At 39.0% G+C, this 12,564-nt stretch overlaps 1 protein-coding gene and 1 long non-coding RNA gene across 2 annotated transcripts in view; one reads left to right on the top strand and one right to left on the bottom strand.

Annotated features, from left to right (window-relative positions):
* Positions 1–6,837, top strand: part of LOC118599899 — a 13,806-nt gene extending 6,969 nt beyond the window's left edge. Inside the window, exon 2 of the long non-coding RNA XR_004949439.1 lies at positions 4,807–6,837. This is a non-coding gene — a long non-coding RNA (uncharacterized LOC118599899). The remainder of the gene's footprint in view (positions 1–4,806) is intronic.
* Positions 1,094–12,564, bottom strand: part of LOC112147800 (receptor-type tyrosine-protein phosphatase S) — a gene marked incomplete in the record, with an annotated part of 91,502 nt that continues 80,031 nt past the window's right edge. Inside the window, 12 exon segments of the mRNA XM_036216205.1 lie at positions 1,094–3,439; positions 4,837–4,972; positions 5,067–5,221; positions 5,823–5,948; positions 6,019–6,145; positions 6,438–6,616; positions 8,215–8,500; positions 8,647–8,801; positions 10,577–10,696; positions 10,851–11,026; positions 11,299–11,422; positions 11,699–11,796. Coding sequence (XP_036072098.1) covers positions 3,371–3,439; positions 4,837–4,972; positions 5,067–5,221; positions 5,823–5,948; positions 6,019–6,145; positions 6,438–6,616; positions 8,215–8,500; positions 8,647–8,801; positions 10,577–10,696; positions 10,851–11,026; positions 11,299–11,422; positions 11,699–11,796 — 1,751 coding nt within the window.

Consider the following 12,564-nt stretch of genomic DNA (forward strand, 5'->3'; position numbering starts at 1 on the left):
TGCTCAATTGGTACAAAGGAGTCCAAAGTGTGCAAGGAAATATACCCACACCATTGTAACACCACTACCAGCCTGAACTGTTGATCCAAGCCAGGATGGAGCCATACTTTGATGTTGTTGACACCAAATTCTGATCCTACCAGCAGAAATGGAGACTCATCAGACCAGTTTTTCTAATCTTCTATTGTCCAATTTTGGTGTGAATTGTAGCCTCAGTTTCCTGTTCTTACCTGACAGGAGTGACACTCCACAGGAGTGTGGTATTCTGCTGCTGTAGCCCATGAGCCACAAGGTAATGGGGCATGTTATGTGTTGAGAGACGGTCTTTTGCAGATCTCGGTTATAAGGTTATAACCAGTGGTTATTTGACTTACTGTTGCCTTTCTATTAGCTGGAACCAGTCTGGCCATTCTCCTCTGACCTCAACAAGGCATTTCTTCCCATATAATTACCTCTCACTGGATATTTTCTCTTTTTCTGACCATTCTCTGAAAACAATATGGTTGAGGGTGAAAATCCCAGTAGATAATCAGTATCTAAAATACTCAGACCAGCTTGTCAGGTATCAACAATTATACCACTGAAATCCCCTTCTTTCTGATGCTCGGTTTGAACTACTGCGGATTGACCATGTCTATCTACATGTCTAAATGCATTGAGTTGCTGCCATGTGGTTGGCTGATTGTTGATTTGCATTAACAAGCAGTTGGACAGATGTGCCGAATAAAGTGACCAGTGAGTGTATATTCATTAGTAATCCTTTAAATTATTTTGTTATAGAAAAAGTAATATATTAATGTAATCTATTAATTTTGTAATACTGCCAACATTGTATTCCTGCTAATATAGGTATCTACCAGAATCACAATATACAAAATATTAGATGTGAAAAATGTTTCTATCTTTCATTATTCAGTTTCAATTAGGTCAAACCTCATGCTGGATCTAGGCCAGTACACTAATTGTTGTTACATACCAGTAATTAAATTACATTTTCTAGGTTCATTTGGGTGAGAATTGGTTTTAAGACGTTGGCTCCCCCTAGTGGAACAAAATAAAACACATACAAAACAAAGAATCAAGCTGCTCGGTGTGCTGTATATCCAATCATCCTGCTTTTAATACAAAGTCAAGGTACAATATCTACATCTATGGTCTGAAAGGAAAGAACAAGTACATAAGTGAGGGGGATGGCGTCATCAGAGCTGGCCCTCAACACGTTTCATAGTAGGTTACGAGTGTGCTTGTTATATTTCTCTTGACACAATAATCATTAGAAATCAAAGGAATAACATATTTCATATATGTCAAACATCGTCAAGACTTCTGGACCACACATAGAGTTCATAAGAGAATAATTTCAAATTCAAACCATAACTTTCTCAGGGTGTGCAACGTGTGTAGCTAGGCAACTCTTACCTAATTTGGTCAAAAATACACTTGCTACCATGTGCCTTTAAGCAAACTAAACATCCACGGCCAGTCAGGAGTTTTCCACTGATAAGCCGGCGCTATATATCTATAACAACTCTGATGCTTTTTAAACTCCCCCCCGGGCTGGGACCATGCCTCTGCTTCTATGATCCCCTTGCTGTGTGTGATGTAGATCGAGGGTATCAAAAGGGCGTCACTGGTAACTTAAACTGCCTCTAGTGTACATCTCTAGCTAACTAATCAGACATCAGTACTCAGTATCAAATAGCACCCTGCACAGAGGGTATACTTCATCATAACAAAGCAAATAATAAAAATAATAATAAAAAAAGCACCAAAACGGACCATTATAAAATAAACAGTGACAATATCATACTTCAACGTTGGCTCGTCAAAGACAACAATATCGTATTGGTTATAACTGCTGGAAATCCCCAAATAATGTAAAAAAATGAACAGATGTAACTGAAACGGATTCCAAATAAACATGACAGAGTGAACGATAACAATAAGGCTTTTTTGCGACATTAAGTACTACATCACATCCAACCCCTACATTATATTTGTGTGACATGTAACTGTACTGTAAAGGACTCCAATGAGAAGACTGTATGTACAAAAATCAGTGAGTTTGCTCAAAGTTTCAGACACACTGTGCTGTTTAATCACCACACGGGACCAGTCATGATAACACATCAGGGTGTGATTGAAGTTAGAATGCAGATGGAGTCCAAAAAATAAAAAATAAAATTCCTAATTTCCTTAATTATGAAAACAAACACGGTGGACTTAAATACAAAGCAATGCAGTTCAAGTAGGGAGACTTCTGAGGAGAAAAAAACAATTATAAAAGCTTAGTACACAATGCACAAATCTTAAGCAGCATGTTAAAAAAAGGCAACAAAATACATTTAAAGCATGAAAAAAATCAGCAAAAAAACCCTGAAAATAAACTAACTTGAGCTCAGTTCTTTCCTTAGCATCTTGTTCAATAAGCCACTGCTCGAGTGACACGGGGGATTGACATCAAATAAGGAGCAGAGCCGGAGGATGAACAACAACAATAGCAAGTAGCAAGCAGGCATTGTTAAGTGGCAAATGCACTGGACTACAAATCCCAGCCCAGTTAAAGATACCGAGGACTTTAATCGCTGTTCTGAGAACAAGACCAGGGGCAGAGAGCTGACCGTTTCTTTTTGTTTTTTTAAATCTTCCAGAGCGATATGACTTCATGTTATGACAAAAGGAGCCACGTCTCCTTATAGGCCACAGTTCATGTTCGTGCGGCATGGTTTCTCTTGGCACTGTGCATGGAGTAAATGAGCATCCACATGCTTCTTCTGCAGTCCTCAGGGTGATGAGTCCAGACCCCAGCTTCTGCTCATGCAGAACCCGGCCATGTGCTTCAGACTGTCGTCAGAACTACCTGTGGTGGCAGTAGATGCCTCGCAAATAGACTCACAGATACATAGAAATGTTCACTTTGTAACTCCTTTAGAACATTAAACCAATAGATACAAAGTTGAAGATAAAAAGCCCATTTAGGGTGCAGCAAATATCCAGGCTTGTGTTTTTTTTTCTTCTCTTAAATCTTTTTGTATTTTATTATACACACAGAGTATCACAACTCCTGTTCAGAAGCCATTTGTATGTTACTGGTTCATATTGGAGATAGCTGACCACAACACACATGTATTATATGTCCTTCACACTGGAACACTGAGGTAAGTATATGGATTACACATGAATAATCTCCACACCCAGCAGGGGAACTACTGATGAGCATTCTTCTTCTTCTTCTTGAAAAATTGGTCTTTAAATCTGGACTCTGCAAAAGGTTCAACGCTGTGCCAGACTGGCCTCTCTCTGTTGTTCATGTGTTGGATTGTTTTCGTGGACGTCAAAGTGAAAGATGGATGGACGGCTGTCTCTGCTCTTATGTTGCATAGTGGTCGAAGCTACCCAGATATTCCAGAGCAGCCTGGTAGCAGAACTGGTACTCATCCTGGTGAGACAGACAAAAAGACAAGATTGTACTTTTTCTGTAAAAAGTGAAATAATTGGATCTGCTTTTACAGTTAGAAATATGAGTTTTTATCAAATTACATTTTTGAGTTGAGTAAACCATCAACCCAAAACATTAATTTGATAAAACTAAAACATTTAAATGTAAAAATTACAGAACTTTCAGTAATTGATTCAATATCTCACTTTTCACAGTGTAAAGTTTTCACCTTTTGCTTGACTTTTTATATTACTTTTCATCTCCAGGTTGTTGTTTGTTTTCCCATCAGTCCCAGTGTGTACACAATCCTATCTTCTTATATGTTACTGATTGTTTACTGTTTTTTTTTTTTTCTGTTATATTTTTTGTGGATTTACCTGACCTTTATCAGTCGTTAAACTCCCTGCTAGGGGTGAAACTATTCATTTTAACAACATTTCAATCATTTCATAATTTGTGGTTGACAATATGATTCATAGTGGTTCATTTTGAACGATCCAATTCACTCACCTAAAATCGATCCAGGACATCTTTAGCCAAAAATTCAACCAGTGTGACTGATTTTTTTTTAATTCCTTGTATTTCTTGCAAGATACTCAAGTGTAATTAAATATGTGTACAAACAAACAAACAAGAATTAATGGCAAATCCTGTTTTTTTCTGGGTAATTTGGAAATTAACTTTTAATTTAGCAATGTGCTAGCTGTTTTTGGCTAATTTTTCCAGTTTTTAGGCTAATTTGGATTTTAGCTAATATTTTAGTATTAAGCTAGCTGTTTTGTCGAAACTAGACACTTTTTTTGGGGTAGTTTTGAGTTTAGCTTAAAGTTTAGCATTATGCTAGCTGTTTTGTTAAAATTCAACTTTTTTCCCAATTTTTGTTTTGACTAATTTGGAGTTTAGATAATATTTTAGTATTAAGCTAGCTGTTTTGTCAAAACAAGACGTTTTTTTTTTTTATTTTTTTGGGTAATTTGGAGTTTAGCTAATATTTTAGTATTATGCTAGCTGTTTTGTCAAAAGTAGACATTTATCCAGTTTTTGTGGCTAATTTTGCATTAAGCTATTATTTTGGAGTGCTTTTAGATTTAGTGCTTTCAGCTATCATATTAGCTTGTGCAGTTTCAGCAATCAGCTCTAGCATCTTCAGCAGCCACATTCATCTTACAGCATGCACACTTGAATTATCGTAGGTAATGCTATACATCTAGTTTTAGTTTGAAATTATTTTAAAAATGGTTTAAAAATGGTGTAAAATTTAACATTTTGCCTCAAATCGTAGAAATATAAATTGATTAAAACAATTCATCGCTCCATCCCCACTCCCTGCCTATTTCACGTCTGGATTTATTTTGCTCCTCCTTCAGCACCAGCGACATCTCTATGGCTCATCTTACCTCCGTCTGCACCATGGCTGGTCTTTGTGTCCGCAGCATTTTGACAGTTTGGAAGATGTCCACTGCTCCCTCATAGCGCATCCTCTCCAGGACAATACTCAGAGTGATGAAGACACCTGTCCGCCCCACGCCAGCGCTGCAGGCATGTCAGCACAGTCGACAGAGAGTGTAAGGTTACATTAAAGCCTGGCTTTAATGTAAGGGGCATACACATGAAAGCAGCTTGTCACCTGCAGTGAACTGTGATTGGTCCATCCTGGCCAAACTGCTCCTTAGTCTTATGAACTTGGCCGATGAAGTCGATGAAGCCCTCCCCGGATTTTGGCACCCCTTGCTCTGGCCAATCGGTGAATTGGAACTGACGCACCGTCCTCGACTGGCCGTCCTAAACCGAGAGCCACGGTAGAAATGAGGTCACATAATGTAAAAGCTTAAATTTAAATTGGTTGTTTTGTCAACATGTATATGACATTTTTAGATTTAAATGACTATTTACAAGACTTCTTCTAGTGTATTAAATGAAAGGACCATTTTTCTTCTGCTGCTAACGATTGGTGTTATCCGACCCCGGATCACTGGCTGTGGTTAACTTAGAGTTGTAACGTCAGTACATCTGCTACTGTCAGCCACTCTGAAGGCAATTACATCTTTTCTCTTCTGCTCAGCCTTTCTGACTCCTCTTTAATGGAGATCAATAAGGCATCTGTCGATGTGGCGTCACTGTGGGACAGGCTTAACTAGAGTTATCTATGACTGGCACATGGATGTGCTGGTGTGTGTGCGCACAGCTGCACATGCGTGTCGTGACAATCTGGAGACGGCACGGCTGAATGAAGAGCCTATTTGTCAAACGTGGCAATCTGTGGCGACACCCTACAGGTCAATAAGGGCCGCTTTGCATCGCTGGCCTCTAAAGACAGGAAAGGAAAAGTCTTGTGTTTCCGAAAGCAAGGATGGCTGTTGACAGACAGATGGCGGGAACTCACCCTAGCATCTGTAACTTTGAACTCTCTGAGGATGTACTGAGGCATGTTGTACTCCGCCATCGGGTCGACGACAAAGTACTGGTACCTGGCTGAGCGCTCGGCAGGCCAGTACTGGTGACACTTTTCCTGAGGAGCAAAACCCAATCAGAAAATTCGATTTGGTGGGACACTTTCCATGACCATTGTTCTGTCCTACCCGTCCCATTTCTCTCAGCTTGGTCAGCATGACCACGATGGTGGAGTTGTGCTCCCACAGCATCCTCCAGAAGTCCTCCGTGGTCTCGGCCAGAGGACCCTGGGTGGCGATGTAGCCTCGCTGTTGCCTGGACACATAAAACAGACAGGATTCAGCTCCTTCCTTCCTTCATCTTTAATCGGAAAACAGGGTCAGGCTCGAGGCAAGAACAGGAACAGTCAAAACACGTGGGTTCAACCACTGCGTGGAGCTGAATCATCAGAAAGTCCCCAGCATCTTCAGTGAGACGAAGAGACACAAACGGAGCGACCGTGTACACAGGAATGACGGATCTGACGGCTCCAGCGGAGGAGACGGATGAAACGAAGGAAAAGAGGACAGGGGGGTCAGGTCAGATTAATGTTTGCCGAAAAACATACCTGTATCCATCTATGTAACTGGAGTTGATGTAGTCGGAGCCCTCCAGACCTCGGATAGGCTGTAGGCAGACGCGGGTGGTTTCATAGGGCATTATGTTCACCAGTCTGTTTTTGAATTTGTTGCAGGGCAGGTTGGCTGTGACAAACCGGGATGTGTGGGCTTTGGTGTTTGCCAGGCGCTGGAATAGGAAATAAATGAGGACGTAACCAGAAATGCATCATATGTCTGATAGAACTATAAAAAATATGAAAAAGACGCCTCATAAACAGATGCATGAGTGGACATCACATGAGTAAAGCAGCAAAAAAATATGTTTTTCTGACTTTTTTAATGGTGTAAAAATAGTTGTATCCCTGTAAAATATTAAAATTCAACACATTAAATAATTGACAAAAAATATTTTTGGGGGGAAATTGAGAAGTTTTTTAAAAACCCTTTGATGAAATCCACAAAAAATGGCAATATAATTTGATTTAAGAGATGTAGACAGTATGAATTATGATTCGTTGGATGATTTGGTCATCTTTTCTTCACATTGATAATAGTTTAAGATGAAAAAGTATTGATATGAGTGTTCTGGAAATACAAAAAAAACACCTTATTCACCCACTGTCTTAAATTTGATCCACACATTTTCAATACAACAAGTAGTTATTTAAAAAACAGAACAACAATAAATAAGTTAAAAAAAAGCAAAAGTATTTTCCAGAAATCAAAATGGAAAAAAAGAAACAAAGGAAGAAATTTAAATTGTGTTTTCATCGCTGGAATTTCGTTTAAATTTCAAAAATAAAAATTTGCTCTTTTATTTGTTTTTCTTTTGCAATTGTATTTATTTATTTTGTATTTATTTATTAATTGGATTTTTATTTTTTGTAATTAATTCTTTGTTATGCATTAATTAAAATAGATTAATAAACATTAGTTAACTGCTAACTAATGCATTAATTAATACATGTAGTAGTACAAAGTAAAATATAAAAGTCTTCACGTTTATTTAATTTGAGACAAATTTTGCATTCTTTTAATTCAGCAAGTAGTCATTTAAAAAAATGAAAGTTATTCTATTAATAAATAGCAAATTGATTCACGACAAGTAAAGTGTTTTTCAAGTGTTTTGTGATGTAATGTGATTTAAACTAATTTAGGTTTACTGTTAAATCTGTTGAAAAACACAAAAAAGGACATCACGCTGAATGTTTTTTTCAAGGATTTTTTATCTTCACTGGTGTCTGTGGCAGACATGAAATCCTGTTCACGTTTGTCGTGGAAGGATCACACATCAATGTAAGGGTGGGGTCATCTGGACCCCATAAAAGAGCACAAGGGTTAAAATGACCTTGTAGGTGGTTGTTTGCATTAAGACAACACAATAGAGACACTTTCTGTCAGTTTAAAACCTGTTTGAAAGAGTTTTTGATCCTGGAAGTCTAAATCTGTGAATATCTTGCTATCTTAGCTTAGCATAGATTAGTTTAGCTTAACTGTTTTTGTGCGCCTCTTTCTCAAACTTACAAGATTTGTTCATAATATATAACTTTGCAGTAGAGTATTAATCTGGAATAATAAACTTTAAATATAAAGCACTGATTATGATAATAATAAATGAAATAAATCAATTTCGATTGAGTCATTAACCATGTTATCAGACCCGCTTTCCGATCATGTGATCGGATCAGAACATCCCTAAATTAAATAAATATGATTTTTTTTTGCATAATTAATATCCTAAAATGCTTTAGTTTAGGATAAAATTCCTCCTGAGCTCTTCCCTACCTTAAACTCCAGCTCCATGCCTGTGACGTGCTCTCCAGGCTCCACCTTGGACAGCTTCTGCATGTAGGAGTACAGGCTGCGGGCCGCCACCTCGGTGATCCCGCAGGCCACAGCCTCCAGCAGGGCCTCGTGGATGAAGCTGTACTGGTCCTCTGTTTGCACCATGTAGTTTCTCTGCGAGCGCATCAGCGTCACGTGACCGTAGATGTCCACGGTGCGCTCATGTCGAATGCGCTCCAGCATGGCATCGATGACGATAAAGCAGCCAGTGCGACCAACACCAGCGCTGACAGGGAGGAGGGGAGGAAATTTGTCACATTTTTACATTTACTTTAAAAATAAAAAAATTAAGAAAACTTGAAATGGAGCTGAACTCATCACATTTCTTGTATGCAGAGAGCTGCACAGAGACAGACCTGCATGCTCGTTTACCTGCAGTGAGCAATGATGGGGCCAGCATCCGGAGGGTTGCAGGCTTTGACCCTGCGGAGGAAGTTGAGGAAGGGGGTGGGATACTCTGGCACCCCGTGGTCGGGCCAGGCTGTAAACTGGAACTGACGCACCTCTCTCCTCTCACTGTTCCCGTTCTAAAAGGAAATATGAGAAGAAAAAAAAACAGCATTTACTAAAGCTGTCACTGTGCTAGTATGAGTATAATACGATCCCAAGAGGACAGTTTATTCAGGTACAGGACTTTTAGGCTGTCAATTTAACGATTGAAAATTGTGTTTTTAACACGTTCTTGTAGCATTTTTAATCATGATGGAGGACAAATGTAAAGAAAAGTAAGCTTTAAATTGCATTTCTGAGTATTTATTTACTCAAATCGTTGTGAATCAGGAGCAGACAAAAAACTTTGTGCTCTGCAGAAACGAGCCCACCCACAACTCAGAGGTACATTTCTAACAAACTTCTGCCGCTCTGCAGAAAATATGTCAGAGAAAACAGCGCAGGTTTTTAGATTGAGTTTATTTGTTTGTTTATATTGTCACAACAGTTGGCTACCAGCTAGCCTACTTTAGCTTCAAGTTAGCTGTTTTAGCTTTTTTGTCCTCTTATCATAAACTAATTTAATCATAATCAACTGGGAACACTTTTACAATAGCTTAAAAAAATTATCATAGTGGGACTTTAACCACTAAATCAAAATTCCCTTTAAAAAAGAGGGTAAAATATTTATAAAACAACGCAATAAAAAAAAATCTTGATTCAAGGTAGGGTGGATTTCACTGTTGCAACATTAAATAGGTTTAAATCTGATTCACAAATTCAGAATTTGATTTATGCTTAAACAGTTTATTTTTCCCCTAACTCTTTATTTAGATAAAAGAAACCTTTTGTAAAAAAATTTGTCATTTAAAATGATTAAAACAGTGGAATTTTCAATTCTATAATTAGGAATTCTTAGAATAAAATTGAACTTAAAAAACACTTTTTGTCGGAAAAATGAATGATTTGGTTTGATGAATGGATTTAGCATTGCTATCATTATTATTTTTATTCAATAAAAGGTTAAACATAGAATACAACCATGAGTTGGAAACTCAAACATGAAGAAAAACAGAAAAAGGGGACAGAAATAACAACAAAAATCAATCAGTAAAAAAGAAAACACATAAAACATTCTGCCGATTTAAGGTACAAGGAGAAAAAATTGGGGGAAAAATATAACAAAAATGTACAATTCCAAACATCAACCAGGACTGCAGAATGAACACAATACCTTAGTTTTTATTTAAACTTGATAGATTTGTATATATCACAAATACTATTTTTAATGCAGTATCTATTGTTCATTTTGTTGTGGCGTTTTAATTTCTGCTGTCAATTTATTCCATTTATTTACAGTTAATGTAAAGAATAATTTGTATTAAATTAATCGATTTCTTGCTTGTTTTCTCATAATCAAATGACTATAATAACCTAACATGTTACAGTTTGTTTGAAGCAAATATTCTGCCAGACTTGAACAGAAATCCAGGGAAGTGATGCTGCAAAGGGAACTATCAGATGGCCTAATTTCTGTTTAAGTAGGCCAGTGAGACATGCCAGCCTGGCGGTCCGGGATGAGCGAGAGGAAACCACTCTGCTTCCAGCGGTGATCTGGTCTCTGACACAGCCAGCCTGGCCTGGATTGAGCCCTGCACGGCGCCCAGACTATACAATTACCCTCTGTGTGTCCACATACATTACTCGCCCCGGGACGGCTGAATTTCATGATTACTGCAGCTGCACCTGCCTCCAAACTGGAAGCTCAAGGGATCAAAGACTTTTTCAGAGGCAATAAGCTTAATAGAGGTGAGGGCAGAGCAGTGAGGATACAGACGGAAGAGGAGGCTTGAAGAACAGCTTCATTTCTCACCTTATGCAGGGAAAAGGTGCGTACGCAGAAGGTGGCGAGCTCCATTGTGTCCAGGAGCGTGACTTGGATCATGCCGTAAGTCTCTGTGCCGCGACTCGGCCAGTACTGATCACACTTTATCTATGAAGACAAACCCACACTTTTAAGTTAATCGAGGATTTTGCTCGGTTGAGTTGGATTTATCAGCTATAAAAAGCAGGTAACTAGTTCAGTGTACAGTCTAGAAGATGAATATTGTAGATTTGGGTCAGTAGGTGAGGAGCTGCCTTCTTACCCGGGACTTCTCCTCCAGGCGCGTCATCATGACGACTGAGGCCGTGCGCTGCTCCCACACCATCCTCCAGAAATCCCCGAACGTCTCCGACAGCGGGCCCTGGGTAGCGATGTAAGCATTTTGCTTTCTGTAGCCATCAATGTAGTTGGCATTGATGTAGTCACTTCCCAGGATGCCTGCAAAAGCAACCGCATGAGAGGCTTTTCAGAAAAATGTGACATGAAAAATAAAGCTGAATGCATGACATCAAATACGATTTGTTTCTGGCAAGTGACGGGCTCCACGAGGCGGCAACAAAGGCAGGAATTTGTCGGTGTAAAAGCGTGAGATGCGGATCCAATCCTTCTTTTACTGCAGACGTCCCGGCTGCACTTGGATGTTCGGAGCTTCTGGTCTCCTCCTCTACACTTTTCTTTAACGTTTATCCTCCTCCTCAGCGAACTCTCACCTTCTATGGGCGACAGGATGACTCTGGTGTGGTCGTACGCTATGACATTTGCATAGCGATTCTTGGTTTTGTTAACCTCCAAGTTTGAGTGCTCCCAGGTGAACTGCTGACCAGGGTCGATTGACTGGAAAGGAGCAGCAAATGGACACATTAATATTGTGTAGTGGCATATCAAGTGGTGCATTTGAGGGTAATAGAAAGAGAGTGCTTTGTAATGTAGACAAGCTGCAGCAACAAATTTCAAGCCTGAATAAATCATGAAGATGTAATTGGAACGTATATTAACAAAGCCTTAAAAACATTTGCTTTATGAGGTGCATGCTTAACAGGGTTAACATCACTAAACAATAAGGAGGCCTTCCATTCATGTGTGCATATAGAAGGGAGATTTATTGCTCACCTCGTACTCTTGAGAGAGCCTCAAGTTGTCGTTGGCTTTCAGCAGCTCAATGTGCTCTGCCAGCTCGCCGACGGGGATGGGAGGGTGGCTCATCATCCCTGCGATTCAGTAAAGGTTGAACAAAGTCAGAGGGGGGCGCAAACTTCAGCCAACCTAAATAAAACTCCACGTTTTGGTTTGGCTCTTATGCAAAGACGCGGGGCTAATTAGAAAAGCAGACAACATCACATATCATGAGGGAACACGGCGAGGCAGAAAATCAATTCTCACCCACGTGCGAGGACAGGCGAGCTCGGTTTGTTTGGAAATTGTTTTTCTTTGATAAATTGCTTTCTTAGCGATCAGAGGAGAAACAAACATATACAGAAGTCTAATTAGGATTGCACACGAACACATAAAGGAAGCTACCTATGGCTCCTACACCAATCTCTCTCAGCAGCAGGAGGGGAGAAACGTGACGTTAAACCAGTTGGATCTTCATTTGAAGAGCAGCTGGTTAAAGCAACGCTAGCATCAGTGTTTAAATGAAAAACAGTTGAAGTCAAAATCAATCTTTTCTACTCTGACATCTTTAAGTCTCACTCCCATCATTTTTTTCCCAAAGCATTCCCATATGGAGAGAAAATAGTCTCAACTTAATTTTTGTGTGTGTAATTCTTCATTTAATACATTTTGTGCATAAGTACAAAATGATGAAATTAAAACAAAAATACAACATGTAATTTACAAATGCACAAATGAAAATTACAACAGTTTGAAACTAACTACATGCACAGATCTTTAAAAATTACACACATATTGCTTGTTACACACACACAAAACCGCATTTATGCACAAATCTGATGTTTTCACGTCTCCAAGATTTG

Source organism: Oryzias melastigma, linkage group LG17, assembly GCF_002922805.2.
Source record: "Oryzias melastigma strain HK-1 linkage group LG17, ASM292280v2, whole genome shotgun sequence".
Lineage (NCBI taxonomy): Eukaryota > Metazoa > Chordata > Actinopteri > Beloniformes > Adrianichthyidae > Oryzias > Oryzias melastigma.